This window comes from Procambarus clarkii, chromosome 50 (assembly GCF_040958095.1).
Source record: "Procambarus clarkii isolate CNS0578487 chromosome 50, FALCON_Pclarkii_2.0, whole genome shotgun sequence".
Classification (NCBI taxonomy): domain Eukaryota; kingdom Metazoa; phylum Arthropoda; class Malacostraca; order Decapoda; family Cambaridae; genus Procambarus; species Procambarus clarkii.
Genome location: NC_091199.1, coordinates 20,251,169 through 20,269,624, shown reverse-complemented (window position 1 = coordinate 20,269,624; position 18,456 = coordinate 20,251,169). Strand labels below are relative to the sequence as shown.

At 39.3% G+C, this 18,456-nt stretch overlaps 1 protein-coding gene across 1 annotated transcript in view; it reads right to left on the bottom strand.

Moving 5' to 3' along the window:
- The window catches only part of LOC138351522 (golgin subfamily A member 6-like protein 4), a 153,435-nt gene that overhangs the window by 59,115 nt on the left and 75,864 nt on the right, over positions 1-18,456 (bottom strand). Inside the window, exon 4 of the mRNA XM_069303333.1 lies at positions 15,993-16,073. Within this exon, the coding sequence (XP_069159434.1) occupies positions 15,993-16,073 (81 nt within the window). The remainder of the gene's footprint in view (positions 1-15,992; positions 16,074-18,456) is intronic.

Here is an 18,456-nt window from a genome sequence, read left to right as displayed (position 1 = left end):
TACCCAATTACACACCTGTAATAGGTGTAACAAAGGTCAGCACCATGCAGCATTGTGCAGAGACACCAAAACAACGTCTCCAAACCCCAAGGTGGAAGATAGCATTCCCACCACAGTACAGTACTGCAAGGTGCAACAAACAAAGAGTGTCCAATCGGCAAAGTCTAAAGGTAATACGACTTTGCCTACTGCCCAAATTACCATCCTGAATAAGAGGGGCAAGGTCCATACCCGTGGGTTGTTTGACCAAGGATCCCAGAGAACATATATTACTAAAAAGCTGGCAGATGAACTACAATTAAGGCCTGTAGCCCAGATGTCATTCAACATCTCAGGGTTTGTAACAGATGCAGGACCTCAAGTCTACCAGGTGGTACAACCATCAGTACGTTTAGGCAGGTACATCTGTCGAGTACAAGCCATTGTGGTGGACAAAATACCAGTAGACCTACAAGTTCAAGGTCTGAGAGCAACAGCCAAATTCCTGAGAAATAGAGGAATAAAATTGGCAGATAATATTAAGTCTGATCACCTCACCGACTTCGGTCTCCTTGTAGGGACAGACTATTGTCATCGATTCATCGGTAGCCCTACTAAATATCAGGGTATAACCATGTTAAACTCTGCAGGAGGTAAATTACTCTCAGGCCCAGTATCAAGCCTGAGGAGACCTATGCCTGCAGATAAACAATACCAGTAGAAATCTAAATTTGTCAGCTGATTATATTTCTCCAGTAGCATTATACTAAGGAGATTACAGCTGACTATAGTAACAGAGGTTGATGTTAGTATCATCATTTAAAGCTGGAGATGAGTTCGTGAGGCCTCAGTGGCAAATCAGTGAACAGTAGCCTAAAACAGCTACAAGTCACTGCGACCAATGTCACTGAACCCACTGTAGTCTCAGAACCATACTTTACTTTAATGATGAGCTATTCAATCTTCTGAATCAATTAACTAAATTAAACCCCAATAAATTTGATGACTGATTTGATACATTTATTATTTAATCAAGATGTATTCCATGGGCCTCAGTGTTTATATATCAGTGACCAGTTACCTGAGAAACTTCAAGTTATATCTAATGTCACTGATCTCACTGCAGTCCCTGAATCATACTTGACTGTAGTACTTGATCACATCCAGTCTTCTGGGTTAAATAATATGTAATTAGGCTTGAATATTAGCCTTTCAAGAGTTGACAGGGAAATGAAATCGCATTAGAATTCTAACCCCTGCAACTCTAGTACGGGACATCCGTCCTGTACGAACAGACACACAAATGTGTGATTACTAACTACTAACATCAAATTAATCTAATAATTCGAAGGAGGAGTATCGGTGTTCGTCTGTTCTAATTAGGACTTCGACCCGTGAGCAGCCCCTGGGGAATTATGTCGGAAAATCCGACACCATTTAATATATCATACAGATAATAGCTGTGTTGTATAAACAAGTTACCCATAGAAAACGTAACTTGTAGTGGAATTACCATATAAAGAAAACGGGATATCATCACCACATACCATTATAATTCACCAGCTATTCTGCTGGGAATTATTCTTAAATACATTAGTCTTTGGACTTTACCATCATAAAAACATCTTATATAAATTAACTTAATTATCAATATTAAAGTAGAGTAAATGTGACCCTTCTATCACTTTCTGAAATCTGGACAAAGTAGGCCAGGCGTCAGGGAGGAAGGAAGGAGCCATTGTTGTGTCACCTCCGAGACGTGTGGAGCAAATTCGGCTCCTATCATTCTGGACAATGTCGGCCAGTAACCAATAGTATGGAGTGTTAAACAGCCATTGTTTATAACGAGACCAGAGGCTCACACGGGAGCAAATTCGGCTCCTGTTAATTTTACTTGGACGTAGTGTTATGGAAACCAAAGGTACCATCTCCAACACGATGTCTACAATTCAAGTTAAGTGTTCTTTCCGAAACCCGTTTATCATTCATTTATGGCCATTAATGTCAGGATATAGGGTGACCCGGTTAGATCACGTGGAAGCCTCAAACTAAAGGTAATTAAGCCAGGTCTTCAATGTTCCATGTACAGTTTTCTCTGATAAACTTGTCATATATAGAATCTGGCTTCACAGCTAGCGCACTTTTGACAGGTCAAGACGAGGAAGCAAGATTTGTGCACCAGTTACTGGGTGATATGGAAGCTACCTCAAAGAGGATAATTTGGTGTCTACACCCTAGTTATACCTGGTGGACTAACCTGCTGTACTATAAGATAAGGAACCTTTTCAATGTATGTAGTTAATACTGTAGTTTGATTGGCTGCATATATATTAATTTAATAAACCCCCCTAATGTGTAGAGGATCGATTTGTGAGATTATGAGATTATTGCAGAAATACAGTCCACTTATCATTATACAAATTGCTATCGAAGTATATAAATTAACGTAAATATAAATTCATATAAATTAAATAAATATAAATCTCACAGGTCGGTTCCCACAGCCCTGCTGATAAGGAAGGACTGGAGTTTTGATGAGATGGAAATTCCGGGCTGTGACGGATTCAGAGATTACATAACAGGAACTATAACAATGGGTGGACCTAAGATAATAGTGGCAGTCATTTACAACCCTCCTATAAATGACAGAAGACCTAGACAGGAGTTTGATAGGAACAACATGGCAACCATTAATATAATAGAGAGAGCAGCTTCAGTTGCCTGCAGAAATGGCTCCAGACTCTTAATCATGGGCGATTTCAACCATGGAAAGATAGACTGGGAGAATGGGGACCCACATGGTGGTGCAGATACGTGGAGAGCTAAACTCTTGGAAGTGGCAACAAGGAATTTTCTGAGCCAGCATGTGAAGGAACCCACAAGAGTGAGAGGCAATGACGAACCAGCTAGACTCGACTTGATATTCACCCTGAATGAGTCAGAAATAAGGGAAGTCAAAATTGAAGCCTCCATAGGAATGAGTGACCACAGTGTACTGACCTTTGAGTACTTGGTGGAGGTAGGGATAACCTATCCAAGGATGGGAGTAGAGGGAAAAAGACTGAATTACCGAAGAGGAAAATATGACGAGATGAGGAGCTTCCTCAGGGGAATACCATGGGAAACAGAACTCAGAGACAGGAATGTGCAAGTCATGATGGATTTTGTCACCCAGAAGTGCCAGGAAGCTGCAGACAGGTTTATCCCCGTCTAAAAGGAGAAAAACGAAAAAAACAGAAAAACCCATGGTTCAACCAGGAATGCAAGGTAGCGAAGCAACTGAGTAAAAGAACATGGAGAAACTACAGAAATAACAGAACACCAGAGAGCAGGGAGAGATACCAGAGGGCCATAAATGAATACTTCAGAGTGAGGAGGGAAGCAGAGAGACAGTTTGAAAATGACATCGCGAGTAAAGCCAAGACCCAATCAAAGCTGCTCCACAGCCACATCAGGAGGAAAATAGCAGTAAAAGAACAAGTGATGAAGCTGCAAAAAGCGGAGAACAGATACACAGAGAATGACAAGGAGGTGTGTGAAGAACTCAACAAGAGATTCCAGGAGGTCTTCACAATAGAACAAGGAGAAGCCCCTGCACTAAATGAGGAGGCGGCAAACCAAGCAACCTTGGAGGAATTTGACCTCACCAGTGATAAGGTCAAAAGGTGTCTGCTGGAGCTGGATGTGACAAAGGCTGCAGGACCTGACAGAATCTCACCATGGATACTAAAGGAAGGTGCAGAAGCACTAAGTATGCCACTCTCTATGGTTTATAACAGGTCACTGGAATCAGAAGACTTACCAGAAAGTTGGAAGACAGCTAACGTGGTCCTGATATACAAAAAAGGTGACAGGCAAGAGGCACTGAATTACAGGCCAGTTTCCTTAACTTGTATACCATGCAAGGTGATGGAGAAGATCATAAGGAAAAGGCTCGTATAGCATCTGGAGGGAAATAACTTTGTAACGCACCACCAACATGGGTTCAGGGATGGTAAATCGAGCCTCACAGGTTTAATAGAATTTTATGACAAGGCAACAAAAAATAGGCAGGAAAGGGAAGGGTGGGCCGACTGCATTTTCCTGGATTGCCAAAAAGCCTATGACACAGTACCCCATAAAAGGCTGTTACAAAAATGTTGAAGCAACAGGCAGGAGTAAAAGGAAAGGTGCTCCAGTGGATAAGGGAGTCATTAAGCAACAGGAAACAGCGAGTAACGGTGAGGGGGGAGACATCAGAGTGGCGAGATGTCACCAGCAGAGTCCCACAGGGCTCAGTACTTGGACCCATCCAGTTTCTAATATATGTGAACGATCTTCCGGAGGGTATAGACTCATTCCTCTCAATGTTTGCTGATGATGCAAAAATTATGAGAAGAATCAAGACGGATGAAGATAGACAGAGACTACAGGATGACCTGGATAAACTGGAGGAATGGTCTAGAAAATGGCTGCTAAAGTTCAACTCGGGAAAGTGTAAGGTGATGAAATTAGGCGAAGGGAGCAGGAGGCTGAACACAAGGTATCATCTGGAAGGTGAAATCCTACAAGAGTCAAATAGAGAGAAAGCCCTGGGGGTTGATATCACACCGAACCTGTCCCCCAGAGGCCCACATCAAAAGAATATCATCAGCGGCATATGCTAGACTGGCCAACATAAGAACTGCCTTTAGAAACTTGTGTAAGGAATCTTTCAGAACCCTGTATACCACTTATGTAAGACCAATCCTGGAGTATGCAGCTCCAGCCTGGAGTCCATACCTAGTTAAACACAAGACAAAGTTAGAGAAGATTCAGCGGTATGCCACCAGGCTCGTCCCGGAACTGAGAGGATTGAGCTACGAGGAAAGGCTAAAGGAGCTGAACCTCACATCCCTGGAAAACAGAAGAGTAAGGGGAGACATGATAACCACCTACAAAATTCTCAGGGGAATTGACAGGGTGGACAAAGACAAACTCTTCAGCACGGGTGGGACACGAACAAGGGGACACAGGTGGAAACTTAGTACCCAGATGAGCCACAGAGACGTTAGAAAGAATTTTTTCAGTGTCAGAGTAGTTAATAAATGGAATGCACTAGGAAGTGATGTGGTGGAGGCTGACTCCATACACAGTTTCAAATGTAGATATGATAGAGCCCAGTAGGCTCATGAATCTGTACACCAGTTGATTGGCAGTTGAGAGGCGGGACCAAAGAGCCAAAGCTCAACCCCCTCAAGCACAATTAGGTGAGTACACACACACATACACACAACTAGGTGGAGGCTGATTCCATACACAGTTTCAAGTGTAGATATGATAGAGCCAAATAGGGTCAGGAATCTGTACACCTGTTGATTGACGGTTGAGAGGCGGGACCAGTTGAGACAGAGCTCAACCCCCGCAAACACAACTAGGTGAGTACACACACACACACACATCTGGAGAGAAGAGATTTCGTGACAACCCATCAACATGGGTTCAGGGAGGGTAAATCTTGCCTTACAGTCTTGATAGAATTCTATGATCAGGTGACAAAGATTAAGCAAGAAAGAGAAGGATGGGCGGACTGCATTTTTTTGGACTGTCAGAAAGCCTTTGACACAGTACCCCATGTGGGACATGACTCTATTTATTTAATTATTAATGTAATGAAATCAATTACGAAGGACCACCCGCTTTTATAGTAAAGAGGGAAACTAATAAAATGTGATCATTTGAAATTGCTAGAGGAACCAGTAACTATGGATAAATACTAGAAAATATAATCACTTGAATAATTAATGGGCTGTATATATAATTTAATTGAATCAAAGCCTCAAACACCTACATTGGGGGGTTATTGCTAGAACTTCATATATGTCTAGGAACTAGTGTGGTTCGTACACCAGTTCATTATGTAATAACCTAATCCTATGACCAATTAGAGAATCAATAGAGGATTTGTCACCAATAAGAACATAGAATATGAATATCAGAAATTAATGATTATAATAAACATGTGTTAAATCCAGTGCACAGTGATCAATAGTAATAATCCAGTACAGATGATTTGAATAATGGAATACGGAAAAGGGTCTTAGCTTGAAGACGTTTTCCAAGACATCAGTAATGAATCATCCTCGGAATCTCCGGAATTCATCATGGAACACTGGGAGATGAATAACACGGGAAAGTAGCAGCTCGGGGAATTCTTCACACGCAAGCTGTAAATCAAGATATATTACGTAGCAACATATTAGGCTGCTAAATATCTATATTCAAGAAATTGGAAATGTAGAGTGGAAAAATATACTAACATGTGTTTTATTTATGTCGCTCGGCTTGACGACAAGCTACCCTACTGTAAACTATCTTTAATGATGCATCAAAAGGGAATAAGTGTACTTAGCTAATAGGGCACTGTATAAGTTGAAGCTTGCCGAAGCTCGCGTCCCAGGCTCTAGCGTCGCAATGGCGAACACGTGGCGTTTAGCTTGGCCTAGATGTCGACGCGCTTCTCTGGCCAGTCACGATGGATTACACGGAACAAATTGACAAGTTCCGGGCTGAATGTCAAGTTAATTCTCGTTGACGATTCACCACAATGTATCCTATGACACTGACACCAAACAAGTTGCTCAATTCTGCAACTAGTCTTCACACCGCACTTTGGCGACTTTCCTCACTCGTCGACGCCTCCACACACTCTCCCAGTAACATGGGGTCTCTCTTCCCCGCTCCGCGTCCCCGCATTCGCCACACAAATTATTTACTAGGAATAATATTATTTCTCGCAGTTGCGGCTAAAATGCTGTGATAATTAGGGGTTTATAATTCTTGGGAGTTAAATATTATTATTTGCTCGATTTACGATGTTAAACGAGCAATGGAGAATGATATTAATTCTCTCCATGGCATTCACGCGTGACGTTAAATTTATTACCAGATAACAGTTGTAACTAGAAACGCTCTATTTGGCATTATTTGGGAGTCAGGTTATTGGTAAATAATTATCACACAGAACACTGTTGTTTTTAGAGAATCAAACTCAATTCTCTGACACACTGGATATAAATGTGTTTATTTTGGTAGAATCTGACGCAATACTGGTGTCTGGTTACGTAAGAATTCTAGCATTATTGTACAGATACAATTATTAGTTCATGTGAACTCTACTGTTGGTTAATTTTAGTTACTACAGTAATTAGTAGATTTTAGTAATAATTAATAATAATACAACAGTGTTGTATTATGTTGGAAATTTCCAACATAACTCCGGGAGGAGATTGAGTTTATTAAATCAGTCTCTATAAGTATAGTCAACTGTAATTAATGGTGAGTACAGATTAGGCTAGTACTCAGTTGACACTAACTAAAGTCCCTAAACCTACCTAAATAAAAGGTTTAAATTTCTAGCCTACCTAAGTAAGGGACTAAGCTAATTGTGAGCAAAATGTACTCGAATTAACATTGGGAGCTGTATTGAGCTCATTAACAGGTCGAGCTATATTGAACTCGTGAACATGGTGAGCTATATTGAGCTCGTCTACAGTGTTGACAGGGTGAGCTACAGCGAGCTCGTTAACATGGGGAGCTATATTGAGCTCGGTAAGCATGTTAACAAGGTGAGTTATATTGAACTCGTCAACAGTGTTGGCAGGGTGAGCTACAGTGAGCTCGTTAACAGAGTTAACAGGGTGAGTTATATTGAACTCGTCAACAGTGTTGACAAGGTGAGCTACAGTGAGCTCGTTAACAGAGTTAACAGGGTGAGTTATATTGAACTCGTCAACAGTGTTGACAGGGTGAGCTACAGTGAGCTCGTTAACAGAGTTAACAGGGTGAATTATATTGAACTCGTCAACAGTGTTGACAGGGTGAGCTACAGTGAGCTCGAATTAACGAGGTAGAGTATTGCATCGTTCAATTATCATGGCGAGCAGTGCTCGTGGCATGGGGAACATCAAAGCACTCAATTGTCATGGCGAGCAATATTAAGCTCGTATTTGCATGGGGAACAGTAAGCACTCAATTGTTACGTTAATTCTAAGGTGAACTATATTAAGCTCATGAAGCATGTTAATTAACAATGCTGATGTTTAACGATAATGCATTAAACAAAGGGAAACCTAAGATTGCTGGAAATTAAATTACTGCTACGATTAATCCTATTCAAGATCGTTTGTAACATTTTCCCAACCTAAACGTTTCACGGGTTATTAGTTCTCTGTAGATTCACTTACGTATTGGTAAGTTTGCAAGTTTGTTCGTGCTGCGTTTCTACACTAATTAAGCAGAAACGAAAGAAAAACAACTCAAACAAAATTGATGCAAGTATTTTTCACTAACTCTTAGTGCAGAAAACATTGTATTAAGAAGGTTTTCTTGGCAAACCTCAAGCGCAAGTATTGTGGACCAGTGGTCCTAGTGAATTTATAATTACAGAAGTTGCTTGATGACTTCATAGTATTACTAAATTCAGGAAATGCCAGTGGCATTGAGTGCTAGATTCTCTAGCCTAACATTATTAATTACCTAGGGAGTACTAGATTCTCTAGCCCAACATTATAATTTACCTAGGAAGACTGAGTGTGGTCAATTACTACTTGTCGAGAATAATTCTAGTTCTGCAGTGGACTCAATGGTTTGGTCGCTGTGACTTGTACTTGTTTGAGTACAGACCACTGGTTTTCCACTGAGAGCTATGAAACATCTCTGCGAATACTAATTGCACTACATTCAATCTGAGTTTATTACTCAACTGTGTTTCTCCTTTTAGCTTGCTGCTGGAGAATGGATTTACTGCTGACTAATTTATTATTGTTGGCAGGCTTAGGCTTGTTCACATTCAGAACTTTACCAGTAAGTAGGTAGCCACCTGCAGATTGGAGCATATTCATTCCCAATCGTTTAACATGTCCAGTTATGAACTGGTAATAGTAGTCGGCTCCTACTAGTACATCTACATTGTTAAGGCGGTCAGACGTTAACTTGTTGTCAGCCAAATTAATTTCACGTTCCTGCAGGAAGTGGGCTGTGTATCCCAGACCCTTAATATTTAAGTCAAAAGGTATTTGATCTACAACAATGGCTTGGACAGCCTTGGCATGACTACCTAGTCGTACAAACGGTTGAACTACTGAGTATTCATGGGTTCCTCGATTTATCATGAACCCTGACAAGTTTAATTTTACCTGTCTGATTGGTTGTAAATTGAGTGCCTCTGCTGCTTTCTGAGTAATGAAAATTCTGTGGGAACCTTGGTCAAATAGTCCACTTGTGGTGATCTTGGCTCCTCTGTTCTTTACTTGAAGTTGGGCAGTAGGCAAAGCAGCATCCACTTGAGATGCTTGTGAAGTTACGCTGTACACATCTCGCACCTTGCAGCACTGTATTGATGTAGATTCTCTACCTCCTATTCTAGGATTGACATAATTTGTCCTAACTAATTTGCACAGTGCAGCATGATGCTTGCCCCTTCTACACCTATTGCAGGTGTTCAGTGGGGTGTCACAGCTATTAACATTATGTGATTTGAGACACCTAGTACATTTGTGTAACTGTTTGAGTCGTCTGACTCTTGTGTCTCTATTAGGGTAATTGGTACATTTGTACAGAGAATGTTTTTGATTGCAAAACAAGCATATTCCCCATCCTACAGCTCGTTTAGGGGTTACCGGTTTAGGTAAAACAGTACTTGCAGGTTGTGATGGTTTTGCTGCTTGCATTTGCTTGTTATTTATTCTCTTGTGAGTACTTGGTGTACTCTGGGGAGCCATTACTGGGCTCTTGGGAGTGCTCTTTGGACTATTAGGTCTCTTAGGAGCACCTGTAGAGTTATTGGGAGTGCTCTTTGGACTATTAGGTCTCTTAGGAGCACCTGTGGAGCTCTTAGGCCTAACTGATGTATCAGTGTTGGACTCATTGTTATTACATTGATTATTAGCACCCTTAATACCTAGTGACAGTGTCACGTTAGGAGTTTCAGGTAAGGAAACTGATGTGGGTACAGTTTTGGTGCATTCAGATGAAGCATTAAGTGCCTGGTTTGCTGTATGATTGCTCATATTGTGCAAACCTGTAAATATATCCTGCATTGACAGGGTATTAACATTCTGGTATACATATTATTTATTAAGTGTGTCACCAGACAATTTTCTTTGGATGACAATTTTTGTCATCCACTCAGCAGTTGGGTGATCCACCTCTTTACTGAAGGAATTTAACAGTGATTCAAGCTGAAAACTAAAGGCTTGTAAAGAGTCAACTGATTGTTCTGGTGAAGATAAATCTAATAATTGGTGTACAAGGTTTATAATAGTCTTCTCATTGTTAGCACTTACTTTAGAAAGCAGGTGTGAGCAATTGTGACCATTACTTGTGTTGCTTTAGGCTTCTTGCTTAGCCTCAGCTTTAATTACAACTTTGGTTGCTGTTGCAGCATTAGCTTTATCATTTTCTGGTTCAGATCCACTGATTATTGTAGCTTCACTTGTTTCATCTGCAGCTTCACTTGTTTCTCTGGGTTCTTGTGATAAGCTAGTTAATTCAGTAGCCTCATGTATTAAACTTATAGAATCCAGGGAACATTGAGAAGAGCTGTCTGAAAATTGATCAGACTGTAAACAAATCATTACGTGAAGTTGTATTAGATGAGATGTTAGAAAAGGAAGGTTGAACTTCAGTTGTTGATCCTGTATAGTGATCAGTATTGATTAGAGGATTCTCCTCATCTTGAGGTAGCTCATGTATTTCATCTGAGCTGGGTGCTTGCTCGGTTGTAGGTCTTCTACAAAAATGTTCTATCCACTCAGGATCATTTTGTTTCGCAAGCACTCTTTTATAGTGATCTAACTTGTCTTGAATGATACATTCATATTCATCAAGATCAGATTCTATCAGACATAATTCGTCTGGGTCAGTATTACTGCTAAGGAGTTTGTTCCTATAAGCCTCGATTATCTCCTTCACCTGGACATATTTTTCGTTAGCTGCCTCTGTGGAAAGGTTGAACTCAAAGAAGTCAATTGGCTTGTCTTCCAAACCGTTGTCACATTCGTCAAGTCGTCTTGACAGGTGCTTTTGAAGACATCTCAGGGTAATACCGATTCTCCTTAATATTGCAGGAGTATCCATTCTGGATGTAAATTTGAGCCTTATAGGGCTTATATAGCTACTTGTACAGCTATGGTGTCTGCTCCTTGATGTAGAGCAGGTGTAATTATTGACAGCCTGATATTTTCTTGAGGATGGTTGTATTTTACCTCATTTAGAGGTTAGCTACCGACCTAATAATAAGCAACTAAGATTTGAGTGGTACCTTGGTCTCACTACAGGTGTTCCTTAGCTTAGCTCTTCAAAATCAGCCTCGGATGGGTAGTGGACTTACAGTAACACTCAAAGATGTACATAGAAATATGCAATAAAATATAATTACACAATAAATGGTTAATCCCACCCTTGATAGGGTCAGCACAAAAATGAATAATATATATCACTAACTAGCTCAAGCCTAGTCGTGAGAATTTCTACTTAAGAAACTACAAATTCATTTAGTCTATGCTTGTGCCAAATTTCAGCACAATCACAGCCTAAATTGCTACCTAATAAAGGCTGGCAAAGATTATATTGTGGTGCAGTAAAGTGCAAATAATTGTGCTGTATTTATGGTTTTTTTGGGTTTTATAGTTTATGTAATATATACACTGGTAGAATTATGTGTATAAGAAATTAAATGAACACAAGAGAATTAATTGTGTTTGGCAAGTATTCTACTGCCGTAAATAATATCTAACTCCTAAATGTACTCCTAATTGTGGAATAAAATGTTATCAGGGTTAGTAATGATTAATTAGTATGGGATCAGCAATTTATATTAGTATACTGGATCCTAAAATGTTAATGATCCACTGACTTGAGTGAATCAGTAATTATGACATGAATTTAGGCTATAATGGACAGTCTGCTGACAGTCATATATTGAAATATTTGTATAGCCCAAATAGTTAACACATAATTGGTGTTAGTGATTAATATACAAGTTATGAGCTGTTGCTCCTGGTGACCTAAAGATTCTTACTTCAGTATGAAGTGTAGGCCTAAGTGTTGTGGGCAACTAACTGTGTCCCACGAGTGCTACCTTATACATGAGGTGTAAGTAGCAATGACTTGGTGTGACTTAGGCCAACCTGTGTGTTACGCTGTTGGTAGACACAATTAATTAAAATGGTTAGTCTAGACTACTTCACACAGTGATTAGTTATTACTAATTAGTATGTATATTTTTAATTTATGTTTATCCGGTTCGATAAGGACCATAATGTGGGAAATTTGGGGCTTGACTCTATTTATTTAATTATTAATGTAATGAAATCAATTACGAAGGACCACCCGCCTTTATAGTAAAGAGGGAAACTAATAAAATGTGATCATTTGAAATTGCTAGAGGAACCAGTAACTATGGATAAATACTAGAAAATATAATCACTTGAATAATTAATGGGCTGTATATATAATTTAATTGAATCAAAGCCTCAAACACCTACATTGGGGGGTTATTGCTAGAACTTCATATATGTCTAGGAACTAGTGTGGTTCGTACACCAGTTCATTATGTAATACCTAATCCTATGACCAATTAGAGAATCAATAGAGGATTTGTCACCAATAAGAACATAGAATATGAATATCAGAAATTAATGATTATAATAAACACGTGTTAAATCCAGTGCACAGTGATCAATAGTAATAATCCAGTACAGATAATTTGAATAATGGAATACGGAAAGGGTCTTAGCTTGAAGACGTTTTCCAAGACATCAGTAATGAATCATCCTCGGAATCTCCGGAATTCATCATGGAACACTGGGAGATGAATAACACGGGAAAGTAGCAGCTCGGGGAATTCTTCACACGCAAGCTGTAAATCAAGATATATTACGTAGCAACATATTAGGCTGCTAAATATCTATATTCAAGAAATTGGAAATGGAGAGTGGAAAAATATACTAACATGTGTTTTATTTATGTCGCTCGGCGTGACGACAAGCTACCCTGCTGTAAACTATCTTTAATGATGCATCAAAAGGGAATAAGTGTACTTAGCTAATAGGGCACTGTATAAGTTGAAGCTTGCCGAAGCTCGCGTCCCAGGCTCTAGCGTCGCAATGGCGAACACGTGGCGTTTAGCTTGGCCTAGATGTCGACGCGCTTCTCTGGCCAGTCACGATGGATTACACGGAACAAATTGACAAGTTCCGGGCTGAATGTCAAGTTAATTCTCGTTGACGATTCACCACAATGTATCCTATGACACTGACACCAAACAAGTTGCTCAATTCCGCAACTAGTCTTCACACCGCACTTTGGCGACTTTCCTCACTCGTCGACGCCTCCACACACTCTCCCAGTAACATGGCGTCTCTCTTCCCCGCTCCGCGTCCCCGCATTCGCCACACAAATTATTTACTAGGAATAATATTATTTCTCGCAGTTGCGGCTAAAATGCTGGGATAATTAGGGGTTTATAATTCTAGGGAGTTAAATATTATTATTTGCTCGATTTACGATGTTAAACGAGCAATGGAGAATGATATTAATTCTCTCTATGGCATTCACGTGTGACGTTAAATTTATTACCAGATAACAGTTGTAACTAGAAACGCTCTATTTGGCATTATTTGGGAGTCAGGTTATTGGTAAATAATTATCACACAGAACACTGTTGTTTTTAGAGAATCAAACTCAATTCTCTGACACACTGGATATAAATGTGTTTATTTTGGTAGAATCTGACGCAATACTGGTGTCTGGTTACGTAAGAATTCTAGCATTATTGTACAGATACAATTATTAGTTCATGTGAACTCTACTGTTGGTTAATTTTAGTTACTACAGTAATTAGTAGATTTTAGTAATAATTAATAATAATACAACAGTGTTGTATTATGTTGGAAATTTCCAACACCCCATAAAAGGTTGATGCATAAGCTGGAGAAACAGGCAGGAGTAACTGGTAGGGCACTCCAGTGGATAAGGGAGTCCCTAAGCAATAGGAAGCAGAGAGTTATAGTGAGCGGTGAGACCTCAGAATGCCGTGAAGTCACCAGTAGAGTCCCACAGGGCTCTGTGCTTGGACCTATCCTGTTTCTGATATACGTAAATGATCTCCCAGAGGGTATAGACTCATTCCTCTCAATGTTTGCTGACGACGCCAAACTTATGAGAAGGATTAAGACAGAGGAGGACAGCTTGAGGCTTCAAGAAGACCTGGACAAGCTGCAGGAATGGTCGAACAAATGGTTGTTAGAGTTTAACCCACGCAAATGTAATGTAATGAAGATAGGTGTAGGGAGCAGGAGACCAGATACAAGGTATAGTTTGGGAGATGAAATCCTGCAAGAGTCAGAGAGAGAGAAAGACCTGGGGGTTGATATCACGCCAGACATGTCCCCTGAAGCTCATATCAGGAGGATGACATGAGCGGCATATGCCAGGTTGGCTAACATGAGAACGGCCTTTAGAAACTTGTGTAAAGAATCTTTCAAAACATTATATACCACATATGTCAGACCAATCCTGGAGTATGCGGCTCCAGCATGGAGTCCATATCTAGTCAAGCATAAGACTAAACTGGAAAAGGTTCAACGGTTTGCCACCAGACTAGAACCAGAACTGAGGGGTATGAGCTACGAGGAGAGACTACGGGAATTAAACATCACGTCACTGGGAGTCAGAAGAGTTAGAGGGGACCTGATCACCACATACAAGATTCTCAAAGGAATTGATAGGGTAGATAAAGACAGACTTTTTAACACAAGGGGCACATGCACTAGGGGACACAGGTGGAAATTGAGTGCCCAAATGAGCCATAGAGACGTTAGAAAGAACTTTTCAGTGTCAGAGTAGTAGACAAATGGAATGCATTAGGAAGGGATGTGGTGGAGGCTGACTCCATACACAGCTTGAAGTGTAGATATGATAGAGCCCAATAGGCTCAGGAACCTGTACAACTGTTGATTGACGGTTGAGAGGCGGGACCCTAGAGCCAGAGCTCAACCCCCACAAGCAAAATTAGGTAAGTACAATTATGTAAGTACACACACACACACACACATCAGGAGAGGGGCCTGATAGCTGAGTGGACAGCGCTCTGTCTCGTAATCCTAGGGTCCGGGTTCGATCCCTGGTGATGGCAGAAATAAAATAGTAATTATCTTTCACCCTGATGCGCCTGTTATCCAGCAGTACATAGGTACCAGGGAGATGGATAGCGGTTACAGGCTGCTTTCTGGGGGTATGTGTGTGTGTGCGGGGAAAAAATAGTTGGTAGTTATTAACAGTTGATTGATTGAGAGTTGAGAGGTAAGCCGAAAGAGCAGAGCACATCCCCAACAAACACAACCAGGTGAATACATTCACAAAAAACACACACACATATTTGATGTTAAAAAGACGTCTTAATATAAATAGTTACAGAGTCACCTTTCTGAGACCCAATAAAAACGTCAAACAACGATTTATGTTTGCTGGGATGATATTGATTGTTGGCCTAGCACGACCTTGACGGATGACCAGGTACGACCTCAATGATTGAACTGGCGCAAACTTGATGACTGACCTGGCATGACACTGATTGTTGGCCTAGCACGACCTTGACGGATGACCAGGTACGACCTCAATGATTGAACTGGCACAAACTTGATGACTGACCTGGCATGACACTGATTGTTGGCCTAGCACGACCTGGATGGATGATTTGGCATGACCTGCATTGTATACCTGGCATGACCTGTACTGTCGACCTGGCGCACCCTGTACTGTCAACCTGACACGGCCTGTACTGTCGACCTGACACGGCCTGTACTGTCGACCTGACACGGCCTATACTGTCGACCTAACATGACCTGGATTGTCGACCTGCATGGTTGATCTCACTAAACTTGGATGGTTGACCTGGCCCGACCTGGATAGTTAACCTGGCACAACCTGGATAATTAACTTGGCACGACCTGGATGGTTAACCTGGTATTGTTTGGATGATATACAATTACCTGTCAGGTTTGATGAAGTAGACGCCATCCAGCCTCTCTCCCCGGCGGTACAGGTCAGCACAGTCCTTGGGCGTTGTCACCCTGCCAATATTAGACCATTGTAATGTTTCCTTCAATTGATGTTCATTGTTTCAACTGTAGAAAAAATTGGCTCCAGTTATATCATATTCAAATTAGAACGAAAATGTGTATATATATATATATATATATATATATATATATATATATATATATATATATATATATATATATATATATATATATACACATATATATATATATATATATATATATATATATATATATATATATATATATATATATATATATATATATATATATATATATATATATATATATATATATATATTTCATTGAATATGACCGCATATTCTGTATTTATTATTTTCTGGTTTAGGGCTTCTATCCCTCTAACTATTTTCTTAGCATCAGGGCTTAATTGAAATAGGAGTTCTCCAAAACTCATTTTCGTACTTTTAAGGTGAAGAAAAGAAGTGATTTACTATAGAGTGTATTACACTTATTTGTATAATTTGCACGACGTTTCGAACCTCCATGGTTCATTCTCAAGTGAACAGATCTTACAATACTAGTTGATTTTATACCCGCATTAGGTCAGGTGATAATACAATGAAGGTGAAAAACATGGGGGGGATACATAAGGGATAAACATAGGGGCTGCAGAAGGCTTATTGGCCCATACGAGGCATCTCCTATCTAAACACAAAGATTAATCCAGTGTAATTGGCCTGTTATGTTGGACATTGTCTTCTGTGTTGGCATCGATATGTTCTTGTCTTGTCCTTACAGTAAGGACAAGACAAGAACATATCGATGCCAACACAGAAGACAATGTCCAACATAACAGGCCAATTACACTGGATTAATCTTTGTGTTTAGATAGGAGATGCCTCGTATGGGCCAATAAGCCTTCTGCAGCCCCTATGTTTATCCCTTATGTATCCCCCCCATGTTTTTCACCTTCATTGTATTATCACCTGACCTAATGCGGGTATAAAATCAACTAGTATTGTAAGATCTGTTCACTTGAGAATGAACCATGGAGGTTCGAAACGTCGTGCAAATTATACAAATAAGTGTAATACACTCTATAGTAAATCACTTCTTTTCTTCACCTTAAAAGTACGAAAATGAGTTTTGGAGAACTTCTATTTCAATTAAGCCCCGATGCTAAGAAAATAGTTAGAGGGATAGTAGCCCTAAACCAGAAAATAATAAATACAGAATATGCAGTCATATTCAATGAAACATGTTTGAAAGAAAACCTGCTGCCAGTATACACCAATATATATATATATATATATATATATATATATATATATATATATATATATATATATATATATATATATATATATATATATATATATATATATATATATATATATATATATATATATATATATATATATATATATATATATATATATATATATATATATATATATATATATATATATATATATATATATATATATATATATATATTTATATGTGCAATTGACGATCAGAAAACACTGATCTTTTTATGATCAGAGAAATATGAAAGGAGGTGAACGTTTCGGCTTGTTAAAGCTGGCTAAAGGCTTTAACAAGCCGAAACGTTCACCTCCTTTCATATTTATCTGTGCATTTTCTGCATATATATATATATATATATATATATATATATATATATATATATATATATATAGGAAAGTACAATTATTCTTGACCAAGCAACAAAAGGCTGACAATACATGTAACGTCTGCTAAGATAAATACACCAATAGGTACAGATACTGATAATACAATTTATCCACATTTATTTCTTTACGATGTACTCTCTTATTTGTATTATACATCTGACCTCCTTAATGGTATAAATCCAATACGCCCAGCACTGTTCCTTACGGGCTCACTATAGCCCGTGCTACATGGACATTTAGTTGTGAGTAGCTAAATCTAAAACAACAATAAATAAATAAATATATATATATATACACATATGTATATGTATATATATATACATATATATATATACATATACATACATACATATATATATATATATATATTTTTTTTTTTAAAGTTTGTGAGGGGACCACCTCTGGTGCGAATGTGGGGACCCATAGCCTCGGAGAAGAAAATAAAAAGTATTCAGAGGAGACCTTGTGGTTTCTCACTGAACACTAATATTATCTTCTCCTACCACCCCCATTCTTTTGTATGTACACATATATATTTACTTTATTTGAACTTTGTTACAAAAAAAGGAGTTACATATGGGTTACAAAGATGGTTGTCATAGGTTGTCGAGTTCCTCCAGCTCCTCAGATGGCGGGCAGGAACCCTGGATGCAGTGCGCATTTCCCCTCTGTATCGCCACACTGAGGCGCTGGAAAAGAAAGCTTGCAGCTCTCGGGTCCCTTGTTGTTTCAAT